General features: G+C 38.5%; 1 protein-coding gene and 1 pseudogene across 1 annotated transcript in view; one reads left to right on the top strand and one right to left on the bottom strand.

The window, feature by feature from the left end:
* The window catches only part of Tfpi (tissue factor pathway inhibitor), a 35,655-nt gene extending 19,525 nt beyond the window's left edge, over positions 1-16,130 (bottom strand). The window contains exons 1-2 of the mRNA XM_051184364.1: positions 15,939-16,130; positions 1,344-1,466 (exon numbers count right to left, since the gene is read on the bottom strand). Of these exons, the coding sequence (XP_051040321.1) occupies positions 1,344-1,464 (121 nt within the window). The 5' untranslated portion in view covers positions 1,465-1,466; positions 15,939-16,130. The remainder of the gene's footprint in view (positions 1-1,343; positions 1,467-15,938) is intronic.
* Positions 4,846-5,277, top strand: LOC127222342 (60S ribosomal protein L23a-like; annotated as a pseudogene).
* Positions 16,131-16,630: the final 500 nt, after the last annotated feature.

The following is a 16,630-nucleotide window of genomic DNA, read 5'->3' as shown; positions in this document are numbered from 1 at the left end:
CAGAACTAAGATATAATGTGGAGACTATCAAGTTAATATTTTCCATTACCAATACTTGAGTTCTAGCAATAGTTTTGTGTCGAATGTTACTTTGGGGGAAATATATAAATCTCTAAGATGCCTGCTCAAGTTTTTTTTTTTTTTTTCAATTATTAGCATTTTCATTTTGGACACAGTTTATCGAGTTGAAACTCACTTCCACACTATTTCATTTCATGCCAAACTCACCTAGATTCCTATAAGAGTTTCATCTCATTCTTATTTTGAAAATACTGGTAAGAAAGAGAGGTTGGCTGAAGCTCGTGTACATAGTTCTTTTCCCTTCATACTTTTCCTAACTCAAAGCTAAAATCAAATCTCCTTTCACTCTTTCCTTCTTGCAATATTCTAGAGCTTGTTCTGATGTTACTGTCTTACACAAAATGTCTCTCTTGCAAGGAGAAGGTGGTGCACGCCTTTAACCCCAGCACTCAAGAGGAAGAGCAGAGGCAGGTGGATCTCTGTGAGTTCAAGGCCAGCCTGGTCTATAGACTGAGTTCCAGAATAACCACGGCTACACAGAAAAACCTTGTCTCAAAAAAACAAACAAACAAACAAAAGTCTCTCTTGCTGAAGTGTCTTGATTTGGGATAGTCTAAAAATTAACCCACTTAATACAAGAATTCTCTTAAGGAAATACCACTTTGTTTAAAAAAAAAAAAAAAAAGTTCTAGGGGGGTTGGAATGATGGTTCAGCAGTTAAGAGCACTGGCTGCTCTTCCAGAGGATGAGAGTTCAATTCCCAGCACACCCACGGTATCTTATAACTGTCCATAATTCCAGTTCCAAAAGATCTAATGCTGACACACGTGGTGCATGGTCACACAAGCAGGCAAAACACACATACACATGAGCAATAAAAATATTAGTTCTACAAGTTACTGGGGAAAAGGATTTCTATTTTTGTTTCCACAGAAAATGAAAAGATGTGGATTCCTTACAGACTAATGTGGTTTGATCACGCCAGACCGCCTGAAACAGAGTACAAGCTGATCCTACATTCAAAACAGCTGGACAAAACAGCCCTACAGACTACAGCTAGGATATCTGAATCTTCTTCGAATCCCCCAAGACAGCGCCCCTTACCAGCAGGAAGTAATTTGGAAAGAACGATGCCCAAATTCCCAAATATTGTATATAAATGTTTGTTTTCATTTAATTGGACTTTGTTATATAAAATTAAATAAAAAATTATAAATAAAAAAATATTAGTTCTAGCATAATGGGAAATATGAATTTTATGGTAATTGAGAGTTTTGACAAACTAAAAGAAAACAAAACAGATCAAGTTTTCAGTACTTTACCTGTGGTTTTTTCATATTCATCATCTTCCTCAGGCAGAGCATTAAGAAGCTCAGGGACAATGCTGAGCAACAGACACACAGATGCCAAAAAGGCATGTTCCTTCTTCATTACAGAAATCATTTCTGAAATACAGAACACAATCATGCTTAATAAGAAGTCGGTGTGGATGTGTCTGTAGGCTAGTGGGAATCTTGCAAACTTCCAAATGAATTTAGTACACCATATTTAGTGCCTCATATGCCGCTGTCAACACATTTTGAAGTTCACCTTTAAAACATGGACTTAAAACATTAAAAGGTACAATCACATCCATACAATGTACATTACCCATATTCAACAGGCCTATCCTTTAGCCTTGAAAATACAAGGTAAAAGGGAAATGATGAGAGATGTATAAGTGCTTGTTAATACGGATCGGTACAGTCTCTCTCATGTGTAATCTAAATTTAAATATAGATCAGGGAGGACATGGGAGAATAATGGGGCTGTGTTTTTAAATGCAACTTAAAATGAATTAAAAGCATGCGATTCCATCTAAACAGGTCACACTTTCCGTGTCACTCAGCTACTTTTCTTTCTTAGCCAGAATTAATTGCACTTTAATTTTTCCAGAATTTTTTATGCCTTAACATTCTTAAGGCGACTTTCAATTTTTTTGGTACTCTTTCCCTTTGCTTTGATCCCTCCTTCAGAAGGGAAGCATTTTCACAATTCCCTTCCTTGTTTCTCATAGCATTTGTTTTCTAAGCCATTTCCTAACCAGGTTTTCTGTGAGATAAGCACACAGTAACTGCTCACAATAGAAGTATCTTTCATCCCAGCCACTCCCTTTCTTAAACTCAATTCACCATTCCCCAGTTTATGGAGAAGTGATGAGCCCACACTTTTGCACCCCAAGGGAAATGAGTCCCTGCAGGAAGTGAGACATTTCCTGCTTCAAACTGATTTAAAGATCTAGATCTAAAGAGGAAAAGACTTTGAAAAACACGTAGCATGAAAAACAAAAAAGCATGATGTCCCCTTTCACACAAAGGTGAATGGAAGCAGTGATCAGGAGATACCAATGCCTTAGAGCCTTAGAGAGTTGAGAGCAAATGCACGCTCTCCAGCTACACCTTCAAACCCCTGAAAGTTTTTATTTCTATGGCAGAATGCCTAAGACTATGTAATTTTTTAAAAATGACTCATTTTTACTTTGAGTGCATTGGTGGTTTACATGCATGAATGCCTATGTGGGGGGTGTCAGATCCCCAGGAACTGGAGTTAAGAACAGTTATGAGCTGTCATGTGGGTGCAAGGAATTGAACCCAGGACCTCGGGAAGAGCAGCCAGTGTTCTTAACTGCTGAGTCATCTCTCCATAATTGTGGACTCCAGAAAGTGCCAAGTCAGGATACTGGCAAGCAGAAAATAAATAAATAAATAAATAATACATGGATGACCTTCGAATACATTAATAGTAAAGTAATAACGCCACTTTACTTTCCACATCATTAAAATCGCTGACAAACTATATAACTCGAAACTAGACATGACACATGACACTAGAACATATTTGAATTTTAGTCAGCAGCGTTAGATATTTGTGACTCATACAACATACCACATGCCATTGTGAGATTCTGATATGCACATATAACTACAAAAAGTATTTCTACTAAATATCTAGGTTTTAAATTATTTTTCAAACACGTTCAGAGACTTTTATTTTCAAGATAGGGTTTTTCTATGTAACAATCCAGGCTGGCCTGGAACTTGCTTTGTAGGTCATATTGGCCTCAAACCCTGCCTCTGCCTCCAGATTGCTGGGATTAATGGCCTGCTCCTCCACCTCCCAGTTCCTTTCAGAGATTCATAAGTTCCATTTGATTCATAGAAAAGTCCAACACAACTATGCTGTGAATGTAACAATGAAGCAGGCTTTTTGTCTGTGTTTCGTGGCACAGGCCTAAGCTGGATGCCTGCTACAAACTCAAGAATAGAGACCCTAAATCTATCAAGTTATCTTATTTTAAAGCTGCCACTTGAAATAATGCTTATGTTTAGTCATTTAGTCTTTGCTTGGTTGCAAGTAGCCAAAGCCAGCTTAGGTGAAACTAGGCCAGATCAAAATGTCGTTAGCCCCATTCCAGAAAATGTAGAACTACCTAGACCTAGAAGTGTCAACATAAATTACTCTCAAAAACAACTAGAACCAAAAAACTGAGCAGCCTCAGGAATCTCTAATTGCTTTATTCTCTGTCTCAGTACAGCTCCTCTCCCTCCCCCCCATCCCCATAGCATAGAATAGCACAGTATTAATTTGAACTATTATCAACTTATTTATAACTCTTATTCTAAAGTCCTCTATAAATAGTGATCATGTATTTCATTTCCAACATAGTATAGCCATGCTAACAATGCCAGTAAATCAGTTTCAGTATTTTCCAATGAATCTTTACCCGGTCTCTTGTCCTTTACCATTGACTACTGTTCTATTACCCTCCCCATTAAACAGTGGACCAACAGAAGTCCACAGCTGATTTCAAGTGTAGGAAGGATACCATCCATTCGGCAACATTTTTAACTATTTATTTATTTTTATTTTATGTCTATTGGTGTTTTGTCTGCATGTAAATCTGTGTGAGGGTGTTGGATCCTCTAGAACTAAAGTTACAGACAGTTGCAAACTGCCATGTGGGTGCTGGGACTTGAACCAGGATCTTCTGGGAGAACATCCAGTGCTGTTATCTGCTGAGCTGTCTTTTTAGCCCCCAGCAACATTTTTTAATGACCTAATAGTGACTAATATTCCTCATAGTAAACTCAACTTCAACCAGCTGCTCAACACCACCCTTGATCTCAAGTTCAGTATGTTGGTCTTGTTGTAACAAATATTGACAAAAATATCTCACTGAAACTATATTTATTATTAAGCATATTTAAAATTATGACAGAAATACATGAAAATACATATAGAAAAGATGCAAATAGATCCTGGCCTCTTCCTTCTTCATCCTATTGACTCTTTCTTCCAGAAATAAACTATCAGTGTGTTTTTATCTAGAACTTGTGTATGTTGTTACATGTGCATATACTTTTATACTCTGCAAATGTAAATTATGATATGTATTGTGCATTATTTTTTTAAATTCATTTCTTCATTGAAGAAACTTTCTTTCATAAATTTGATATGAGAGTTACTCAGGAATTAACACTAACTTCCCTGACTGTAGTACATTATAAGGAATTCTGAAAACAGCAGATTGAAATTTGTTTGAGTGTTCATATTCCTCTGTATTATCTACATCCTGCCATCTATGTTTGTTTTACAGGTAGTAAAGTTAAATGAGGAGGGAGACCTGCAGGTGTCTCGGTTATTATTTAGGGATGTATATTTAATATAGTAAAAATGTATGTAGATTCAAGATCTAAATTGGTTATATATATATATATATATATATATATATATATATATATATATATATATAATCTTCTTTCGCCTTTTTTTTTCCCCGCCAAAATGGCGCCGAAAGCGAAGAAGAAAGCTCTTGACCCTCCCAAAGCCGAGGCCAAAGTGAAGGCCTTGAAAGCCAAGAAGGCAGGGCTGAAAGGCGTCCACAGCCACAAAAAGAAGATCCGCACCCACCTTCCAGCGGCCCAAGACCCTGCGGCTCCGGAGGCAGCCCTAACACCCTCGGAAGAGCGCGCCCCGGAGAAACAAGCTTGACCACTATGCCATCATCAAATTCCCCCGGACCACTGAGTCAGCCATGAAGAAGACAGAAGACAACAACACGCCTGTGTTCATTGTGGACGTCAATGCCAACGTGAAGAAACTCTATGACATTGATGTGGCCAAAGTCAACACCCTCATAAAGCCTGACGGAGAGAAGAAGGTTGGCTCCTTGATTATGATGCTCTGGATGTTGCCAACAAATTTGGAATCATTTAAACTGAGTACAGCTAACTAATTCCAAATATACACTTTTTCACCATCTTTCCCAGAACAAAAGATTTACTATTAAGATAACAATATTCTTCAATATAATCTACACATTTCTTGTAACTTGTATGCAATCCCCTGCAAGATTTTGTTATGTCAAAATTGACGTGGAAATCCTAAAATTCATGTGGCTACTCTAGCTACCTACTGTTGGGAACCAGCAGTCTGCTGATCCCGCCCCCTGATGATGGGCGGGATGCTCATGACTTGTCATAACTTACTGGCTGCTCTGCCAGGGGACTCAGTTAAACATGCAAGTTTCCCTTTTAAAGCAAGCGCGCCAAGCGCCAAGCGCGCCTCTCTCTTGCTCCTTCTCTCTCTCTCTCTCTCTCTCTCTCTCTCTCTCTCTCTCTCTCTCTCTCTCTCTCTCTCTCGCTCTCGCTCTCGCTCTCGCTCTCGCTCTCGCTCTCGCTCTCGCTCTCGCTCTCGCTCTTGCTCTCTTTGAGTTGTTTTCAATTTTTTGTGTATGATTAGTTCACATTAAGTATACAAATGAATGGAATTTTCTGTGTCATTTTCATATATACGTATGTCAAAATTTACTCAGATCCCCTGTCCTTAAAGCTTTCTGACCTCTCCTTTCTTTGTTTGTTATTAGTCCTTCTGCTTTCAGACTGCATTGTTCTCTCTTCATTCGTTTGGCTTAGTTTACTTAACATGGTGGTTTTCACTTGTATGCATTTTCTTGGGACTGACTTGATTTCGTTCTTCTTTGTGATTAGATAAAACTCCATTGTGCATATGTAACTTATTTTCTTTATCTGCTTACATGACAAAGATACACACATACATCACAAAGTGTGAGTCTTCCAGCCTTGCTCTTTTGTGTGACTGCTTTAGCTGTGGTAGGTGTTGTTCTTTTACTTCAGCTATTGCCTATGAAACATAAACATAGGCATGAGACTCAGCTCCCATATGGAGTTTATCTTCTCACCTAAAGGTGCTGGCACATATGGATAGCCACATTTCAAAACAATGAGGCTAGCCTTCCCTTGTATCATATACAAAACTTAACTAAGAATAGGTCAATGGCCTAAATGGAAGAACTAAATCTTGTACTATGCTTTACAATATGATGAAAACTTTGTGATTCTATATTGGGAAAAATCTCTTAGAAATTAAATCAAAAACAAAAAGAACAAATGAGAAGAAAATAAATTGATGTGGCACTTGTGACTAGCCAATGGAATTGTCATAAGCCTTCCCCCCCCCCCCACCCATCTATGCTGGTGTTTTGGCTGGCTTAGCACAACACAGAACTTTTTGCCTGGTACTGTAAGCTGGGTCAAACCCCTGGCAAGGGCATAGGCCTTAAAGGTAAACCTAATACTGTTATCCTGATAAATGGACATAATATTAAGCCAACTCCTATTGGCTTATCACTGTACCCATAGATCAGAGCATCTCTAGTCCTTGTCAGAGAAACTTCTTTTTGCAGTAGATGCTGATTTATACAGGCATCCATAACAGTACAAAGAATAAAAGACTGTAGAGTGCTTAGCTCTAAATGAAATGGCTATATCATGACCCTTGCCCAGAAGACTAAGGGATCTTGGAAGTGGGAGGGGAGATTTTAAGAATACTAGCTTTCTAGCACATTATTCATGAAAAGGCATGATATACCTAGTAGACATTCATTGGTCTAGTCCAACATTTCTGCACACAATATTTTGTCATCTGTAAATTATCTGGAAAATGCATGTATTAATTTTGCACATGAGCCAGGCACATGATGTCACATGACTTAATCCCAGCAGAGGCAGGCAGATCTCTGTGACTTTGAGGATAGCCTGGGGTCCACAAAGCAAGTTCTGGGTCAGCCAGGACCCACAGAGAAACCATGTCTCAGGAAAAAAAAAAAATGGATTTTTTTGCACATGTGCCACAAACTTGTTGTTAGTAAATTTGAGCTTCCTGGTGCAGAATTTCCTTACTTTTCACATATTGCCGAACTTTTTAAACATTTTTTGGGCTGGATGAACATGGTGGAAAATTCCTAACACTCAGGAGGCAGCAGCAGGCAGATCTCTATGGCCAGTCTGCTCTACATAGTGAGTACCAGGATAGCCAGAGTTATATAGTAAGACCTTGTTCAAACATACAAAAAAAAAGGGGGGGGGTAGTTCTTACTTCTGTCCCCACAATTTGGCTGAACCCAGGGGTCATGTCCACAAAACCATGGCAATCTGTTTTCTTAAGCTATGTGCCTTTCCTATTTGCTGTTTCTTGGTTTGGGTGAGTTAGCAGCCTAGTAATGTCAAGGAAAATGAAGAAGTAAAAAACAATATAAAAACTACACTGTGTGAAGAGAGACAGCAAGTCATATAGCTATTCTCATAACTGTTTCATTCTTTTCTATATTTTCAGGGTGTTTTGGGTTTTGTTTGTGTTTTCTGTTGCTGTTGCTGCTGTGATTGGAGGCAGGCTCCCTGACCAGTCTTTCCCATGTGTTGAAGCTAACTTTATGGAAGCAGTATTCTCAACTGAAAATTCTACAGCATCCATAATAACTAGGTGCTGGAAGTGAATTGCTGTTAAAAGTAGTTTTTAATGGGACTGTCAAGTCACATTCTCTAGTAGAGGAACGAACGGCTCACTCAGTCTCAGAAAGCAGTCTGTTCACCAGATTTGCAGGAAAAGAGTATTTTCTGAAAAAATATACTGTAGGAATGCAAATATTTGGGTAGTTCTCCAAGGGAGAGCATGGCTGACAATCTGCATGTTTACCACATACCACAGACCCGAGAGTCCACACAGGGCCTCCTTTATCTCCTTGCTAACTTCCCTGGGAGCCACATTCCCAGTACACAGGGTCATCATCGCTGTAAACAAGATATGAGCACCAGACTCACTTATGACATAAAATTTAAATTAAGCTAGAACAGAACTCTGATTATAAGATATAAATATTAGCCGGGTGGTGGTGGCACACACCTTTAATCCCAGCATTTGGGAGGCAGAGGCAGGCGGATCTCTGTGAGTTCAAGACCAGCCTGGTCTACAGAGTGAGTTCCAGGACAGGCTCCAAAGCCACAGAGAAACTTTGTCTCAAAAAACAAAACAAAATAAAAAGATATAAATATTAATTTCAAAAATGATATCAGAAGCACAAAGATATATAACTTGTAAAACACTATACATTTTTGTAATGACTTAATGTTTCCAGAGAGATTTCCTACCTGCTAGGTTATTGTATCTTGATGATAGTGCTATGCAATTAATTAAGCAGGCATACTGAACTGATGTTTGCTATACATCTTTACTTTCCAATATCAAGTGCTTAGATGACAAAGCAGGGATAGAAGCAGAAGGGATCCTGAACCACATTTGCCAGCAGCACTCTTAAAAGAACTAAGATGTATGCAATAGGCACCAAATTTTAACAGGAAAATTTAAAACTAACAAATATATTATTTATGTCCATATTTATTTATCTTGAAGCATTATCCTAACTGCCTCTTGCAAAAGAGGCTTAGGCAGTATCTGTTACAACAGGATAAAATATGCTTTCTCTGCTATACTAATCCTATAAGTAAAATCTATTAAATTATGCAAATTATATAGTGATTATTGTTATCATTTTAATACCAAAGACTGCTCAAATGTTTTATTCTATTATAACTCTATGCTTTGCCAGCAATTTTATTTATTGATGAAAAATATTCCCATCACTCTACCACATATATACAGAAAATCAAGTTTCAGCCCAGTTCTGAAAGAAGTGAAGTCTGGGAATTTGCCTCTTCCATGTGGAAACGGTGTAGAAGTTCACCCAAACAATGATAAAACCTGAATAAACAGACAAGACTAAGACAGACAAAGAGAATGTCTTTGAGAGACTCGAACCATGTATCGTATTTCCCTTGTTCTCTAAACATTGGTGGAAACAGAAACCGTAAATTCACACATTAAAGAATCAACTACAGAGAAGAATGGAAGAGCAAATCCCATTGAGTATGAACCTCTTTTAAGTGCCTACCCCTTAGCAGCTTTTGCATTGTCTGGTTTAACCGTGTTGTACGTTACGCTTGTTTAAATGGAATCCTGGAAATGCTCTTTTTTATCATGAAGTGCTAAAGCCACAGCTTGTCAATTAAATGGAAATAGTGGTCATGCAAATAGCAGGTTCCATTACTGAGCATTTAGCATCACCTTGATTTTCTCATTTGTATCTTGCATTCATGTTAAGAAAAGAAAATCATCTTATCTCATCACTGTTTTACATGGGAAACAAATCCTGATTCAAAATATGGAAATGAATTGTCAAAAAATTTCCTTAAATATAACAGTATAGGAAATTTTAAATATTCTTATACATATGTTTGCAAATTAATAGATGTTTTAGTGAACATCTATGTAAAAATACAAAAAGGAAAGTGTTGAAAAAGGCAGTCAAAATCTTCCAATGGAACTGTATTCCAAACCAAGTTATAGGACATTTTTTTAAAAAAAAAAAAAACTTTGAACATACAATGCTATGGATGAAATTTACGTTGGTGAGTATAAAACAAAACATAACACAACACCTTCAATACTTAAGAGGTATTGTGAAGAGGTATCGCTGTGATTAGTGTAATAAAATGCTGAAGGCAGGAGAGCTAGGCAGGACTTCCAGGTAGAGAGACGAAGAGGATAATCGAGGTATATGAGGGACACCATGGAGACAAGGAATGAGTCAACACACGAATGGGAAAGAGGTAAAAGCCATGTGGTAGAACATAGATTAATAAAAATATGGGTTAATTTAAGTTATAAGAGCTAGTGGGGCAAGCCTAAGCTAAGGCCAAGCTTTTATAATTAATAATAAGTCTCCATGTCATTACTTGTGGAATGGCTGTCCTAACAAGAAAGTACAACTACAGATAGGTGACTGTAGTGTTTAATCTGTGACACATGGGAAGTGGGCCAGTTCAGGATGCCTTTCCTTTGCTGTCATTTCAAACCAGACAACACAGCTTGAAATGCATCTTCATAGGTAAGACAATGTGATTTTACGGTTAAAGCCACAGATGCTGTCCCAGTACCCCAAGGCTGTCATAACAAAATACATGCAGTGAACAGCTTAAATAGGAGAAAATTTTACTGTGTAGACTGCTGCATCCTACACTAATACTGGTCAATAGGGTTCCTGGAGAGGGCTCTCTCTGGCTTGCAAATGGCTGCTCTCTTCTCTCAAGTCTTCATTTGGCATCTTCTCTGTGTGTGCACAGAGAAACTGAGAGAGATAAACCTCTGCACCTTCATTTTATCACAAGGCCATCAACCCCATAGGATGAGGAACACGGACCTTACTTCTGTGTCATTTTAATTACCTCTTAAAACACATCTTCTCAAATATTGTCCCACTTGAGGCCAAGCTCCCACACACAACTCTGAGGAGAACATGGGTCAGTCTACAGCAGGAATGTGTGTCAGAAGTGAGGGCCACAGATCTATCAGCTGCCTGGAGCAGGTGATGCATCACCAGTCGCACAGTCTATTTTTCTCAAACCAGTTCCTTTTCCACAGCTACAAATTTCCTTCCAAGTTTGGACAATTCCTACAATATGATACTTGAGGCATGGCTAACCAAAGTTTAATACATTACTACTAAGATGTAGAAATCACACATGTAAATAGCATAGTTCCTTTCTAATTTGTCCATATTATCTCCCCTCTCCATCTCCCTGCCCCTGTCCTTTCTCTTTCTTCTCGGTGTACACAAATCCTAAAGAGCTATTTTCAACTAAAATTAAAAAAAGAACTTTTGATGAATTCCTCCAGCCAGGGTCTCCTTACCTCTGTGTCCTGGAACCCAGTCCTGAACACAGTAGAAACACTGCTTCATAGTCAAATGTTGCCTTCTGAGAGTAGTTTAAACACAGAAGACAAAAAGCTCCATGTGTATATCTATGTGTTTTTTATGCATGTATGTATACATGTTCATATATGTGAGTGCCCATGGTGGGGGGATATAAGTGCATGTGGGTAGAAGCCTGAGGTTAATGTTGGATGTTTCCTCAATCACTCCCCACCTTCAAGGTCTAGGAAGGGTCTTCACTGAACCCAGAGCTCACTGTTTAGCTAGTCTGTCTTCCAGCTTGCTGATTCCCTGATTTGCCTCCCTCAGCTTTTATATAGGCATACGAGATTGAAACTTCTTTTTGCTTATGGAGCAAATGTTTTACCTGCTGAACTAGATCTTCAGGGAGAAAAGTCATCAACAGTCTTACCTAGCTGCCAGCTGGCAATATGTGCCTATTTGTGCAAAAGAGGCACAAGTGTTATGGGGGTAACCAACAGCTTTCTAATTGGATTTTTAGAGGCTCACTCCACAAGAGGAAACTCAGGCCTGGCATTATAAATCTTTCTGAGAACATATAGCTAAGGAGATCACAGGCTCTAGGGAGAACCCACTACTATTGTTTTGCTAAATAGACACAATATCAAACTACCTTCTACATGCTTATTCTTACAAACATAGCTTAATGCAACTTTCACAGCCACTCTCCAACAGGGTAGCTTCTTAGTGCTATTATTAGGAAGAGTCACAACTGATAAAGTGAAGAAAATAATTGGCTGAGGAGTATTCGTCTATATCACAATGTGCTCCCATGCTCAGGCAAAACTAAAGAAGATGGTGTAAAAAGATGTAAGAGCCAGAGGTCATGAAAGACTGATGAAATATTGTGTCTTCTGGACTTGAAAAGACCTTTGCACTCAAAAACTCAGAGTAACTGTAGTTGCCTGCATTAGACCTGTACAAGATCAAGCTGGTCAATATTCTAGCATGGTTAAGAATGGGACTCATGAAGCCCCACCTCTACTTGAAAGGAATTGTTAATTGATGGTTGCTGGAGATGAGAAAAAAAATCTCTTTTGATGATTATGGCTCAAGGTAGTGTAATGGTGAATATTATGTTTAGAGGATAAATTTACAGTGCTAAGTTTGTAAAAAAACAACATTGTTTTTACCTTGTGTAAGCCATGAGGAAGTTGCTCCTACCTTGAATGTCAGCTGGCCCAAGATGGATCACATCCTGGTACAGTTGGGCTATTCTTTAAAAATTGCCGATTATTGCAAAATATTTCACTACCTCTGCTATTCCTACAAGGTAATGGGTCACAAGATGAAAGATTCTAACTGCTAAGTTCTGCTTTTGTTTGAAACCCTTGCTTGCTTGGATGGCTGAGGCACTTGCTAGACATCTATTATAAAATCAAGCCTTGCCTGCACCCAGACAGGATAGGAGTTAATTTGGCTCCTCAAAATTATAACTTCATAGGTTTTGCTTTTATAATCCTTAGTTGGTGCCTTACCTAGAGAACTCTTTGGTTTGGGCCTGGGAAATCTCTTTTTACTATAAAACCTTTAATTTACAAAATCAAAACTTGAGTCAAACTTCTAAATCACTGAATGACCCCAGACCCACAGAAGTAGGATGCCCAACGTCTAGTGGATGAACACTATGCACACACTGGCAGCCCTAATTAGACTCTATGGTTTATGAGAAGGGTTGTAGGAGAGGGAGTAGGGAATGGATTTGATAAATACATTGTATACTTGTATGAAACTACAAAAAAGCAGCTACCATTTTGTCTCTAGAAAAAGAAGAGGGAGGGAGAGTGTGTTGACTTTTCAAAATGACAGTAGTAGTGAACTTTTAAAACTGAGAAGGTCTGATATTGTCTCTTCATAAAACAAGATTTTAGCAATTTCTCATTAAATGATTTCTGGGTTGCTGTGAACCAAACCAAACAATTCATGGTAATGTTTGCCTTCAAATTTCAGTAATCCTTCTCATTAGACACAAATTATACTCACACCTGGATTTTATCAACTGAATCACAAGTAAAGACAAAATAGGCAGGATTTTGGAAAGTGTTAGGTAAGAGAAAACACATAGATGGTTTACAGAATAATCACTAAGTCATGCACTTTCCTACACATGATTGTTTATTTTTCAGAAATGCCTGTAATTCTTTAAAATACCAAAGTTGTACTTATGAACTAAATGTTACCAAAATTGCTAAATTCATATTTGTTTTAGCAAGAAAATAACGTATACTTAAGCAATGTAGATTTTCAAGATTGTAACAATTATTAAATATAGTGACACTTTTGTTAACTAAATGTTATCTTCTATGAAGCTGATTGGTAATGACAATAAATAGATGATTATGTGGGAAATAAGCAAGAGAATATTAATTTTGAAAGCCCCTCACATTTACAACAAAATGTATATCTGAAGATTATTTGGTGGAAAGGGAGGGAATGAAGTGCAAAGAGAGATACATAATTCCAGGAGAGAACATACATAAGTTTTGTGCCATTTTTCTTTAGATTTCTAAATGTTAATTTGGTCATCTTTGTTGGTTATTGAAGCAGTTATTAATTGACATTCTTCACAATTAATATTATCATGGCTCAGATCACAAAGGCTAGCCTATGCCTACCTATCTTTAATCTACTCTCATCATGGTGATCTGTAATTGATTTAGATGTCAGGATATAATAAGCTCTGACTGGAACAGTGATTCTCAACCTACCTAATGCTGTGACCCTTTAATATAGCTCCTCATGTTATGTGACCCCAACCAAAAAATTATTAATTGTTATTCATCACTGTAATTTTGCTACTGTTATAAATCATAATAGAAAATCAGATATGCAGGATTTCTGATATGCAGTCCCCAAGAGGTCTTGACCCACAGATTGAGAGCCACTGTTCTAGAGTAGGGAATCTGTGGCTATGTATTTTATCTTGTTGGACTGAAGATAAGGTGCTTTTTAAAAATGATTCTTCATCTAAGTGCACTATACAGGAAGAACCACTCAGAGTCACCTTTCACTTGTTCTACAGATGTCACACCTGTGACTCAACTGTCATAAGATGTTAAGGAAGATGGCGCTAAGTACATTAATTTGTTGTGAATGATAAGAATGTTATGGAAAGAGCCTGAATTCATGCTGATATAGCTAGTCTTGAAATACCCTGCCTCTGTGTTTTAAGTACTAGGAGCTAATAACTAGCCTCATTAGTTAAGCTTGCATCTAGTATTGTTGTTTCCTTTTGGGAAAGTATAACCTAACAACTGCTGTTTGTGCTTTCATAAGCAAGATATTAGCAAATTTTTAAAAACATGTTTAGTTGGAAGATATTTAAGGTGATGAGACAATGAATACCATGTAGCTCACAAAACCCAGACAGAACCATCTTTTCTTTAACTGTGTTTCAAACCAGTGAGATGGCACAGTGGGTAAAAGGCCCTGTACAAACATTGCAATCTAGTTTAATCACTGGACTTATGCAAAGGCAGAAGGAGAGACTAACTCTGTAAGTTGACCATATTTTTAAAGATTCCCCAAACCAAAAATTAAATATGGGGCGCAATGAAACAAACCATTTTGGACCTGAAGAATGAATATTAGAACATGGAGCCATTTAAAACAAAACAGAAATGAACAAACACACACACACACACACACACACACACACACACACACACACACAATTCTCCAAGGTAGTTCCTAGTTCTGAATCATCTATTTACTGAAAGACTGACCAATCCAATAGTGAAACTTCCTTTGGATTTGGCTCTGGTTATAGGAAAGTGTAATTTTCTGGAGAATTGCTCAATATGAAATCCCCTGATGACATAGTATATCCATATTTGAAATTGTGACCATTTCACTGATTAAAACATTTTTTTTTTCTTTTAGGTACAAAAGTAGTTGATACAAATGGTTTTTAAAACAAAGAAGATTCCTCTTGAAATAAAGATGCTAAAATCTTTAGGCTGTGTGACTCTAACTTCTTATTCTCATAACATAAAAAGTAAACATGGCCCAGGCAGTGGTAGCATTCACGCCTTCAGTCCCAGCACTCAAGAGACAGAGGCAGGTAGATCTCTGAGTTTTCAGCCAGCCTGGCCTACAGAGTAAGGACAGCCAGGGCTACACAAAGAAAACCTGTCTCAACCCACCCACCCCCAAAAAAAAGAAAAGATAGAAATAACTTCATGGGAACAGGATATCAATAGCAAGCAGAAAAAAAAGAATTTTCTGATGTTATGACAATATAGCATGGACAAACTGAGGCTGTTAAAAAGATTAAACACTTAAATGAAGGTAAGGTTATTCAATATGAACTGCTAGAGATGAAAGAACTTGTAAATACCTGAAATATTCTGGCATGTTTTATAAATAAAGGAAGACTTAGAAACCAATGGTGGAGGAGTGGGGGTGGGACTACCTCAGTCACACGCATCACTTCACACCGCTGGCTTGACTCACTATACACCAGGATGCTGTCACCTTGCAGTGATCGTCCTATCTCTGTTTCAGGGGCTACGATTAGAGGTTTACCGTTGCATCTGGCCTGCCTTCTCTACCTGAGGTTGCAATGAGAACAAGGGGTGGTAACCAGTGAGGTTAGTCAGGTACCCTAACCGGCACATCCAGGGACGCCAACACAGAGGTCTGGTGTGTTTCTGTGAGGCTCCTAAAGGAGCATCTCTGCCTAAAGGCATTAGTGACTGTGTTACAGGAACCTGAGAAAAGCGCCTGGACGCCTTGTGGTTGGGCCAATTGGACTGGCCAGCACACGTCCCCCTCCTGGATTGCTTACCTTGGTGAGTCGATAGTCCTCAAAAACGAACCAGGGATGAGGTTTCAAAATTGTACTGTCTTCAGAAGAAATCCGGAGGCAAGCCCCCGAAGTGGCACAGTCTAGAAATAATATGGTCTAGGGGTCTTGCTTGGGTTCAGTTTTCCTGTCAGTTAAAGAAATAAGAGGCAGAAAAATCTGAAGTACAGCAAATAACAGTAGAGAACTCCCAAGCACCGCTGACAGTCAGCTACGGGGCGGGGACCTCGGGAAGCCGAAAAGCCCAGTCGCTACTGGAGGCTTGGGATTTTAAAGGCTCTGAAAAGCCTTCCTCCCCACTTGGTGGGAGTTGATTGGTCTGAGAAAGTATGTATGACAAGTTCTCAACCAGGCCTTGAACTTGTTGAGCTAGTTTGTCAGCAGGATTTCTCAGCTTCAGGCTTTTGTCTCAAATTAGGAGACTGAGGAAGAAACTGTCCACCTTTATTACCAAGCCATGTTTCCTCTCTCAATCTCTGCCTACCAGTAAGTTTAACTCCTCATCACTCACCCTGGCAGACAAAAATACCAGTTTCTGGTAACAGGAGAAAAGATGGGAAGCAATGGACTCCACCAGCAATGGACTCCACCTAGAGCTTGCTTCAAATGTGGTAAAGAATTGCACCACACAGACAGACAGACAGACAGACAGACACACACACACACACACACAC

Source organism: Phodopus roborovskii, unplaced genomic scaffold, assembly GCF_943737965.1.
Source record: "Phodopus roborovskii unplaced genomic scaffold, PHOROB, whole genome shotgun sequence".
Classification (NCBI taxonomy): Eukaryota; Metazoa; Chordata; class Mammalia; order Rodentia; family Cricetidae; genus Phodopus; species Phodopus roborovskii.
Note: the sequence above shows the minus strand (reverse complement) of the source record. Positions and strands in the feature narration are given on the sequence as shown.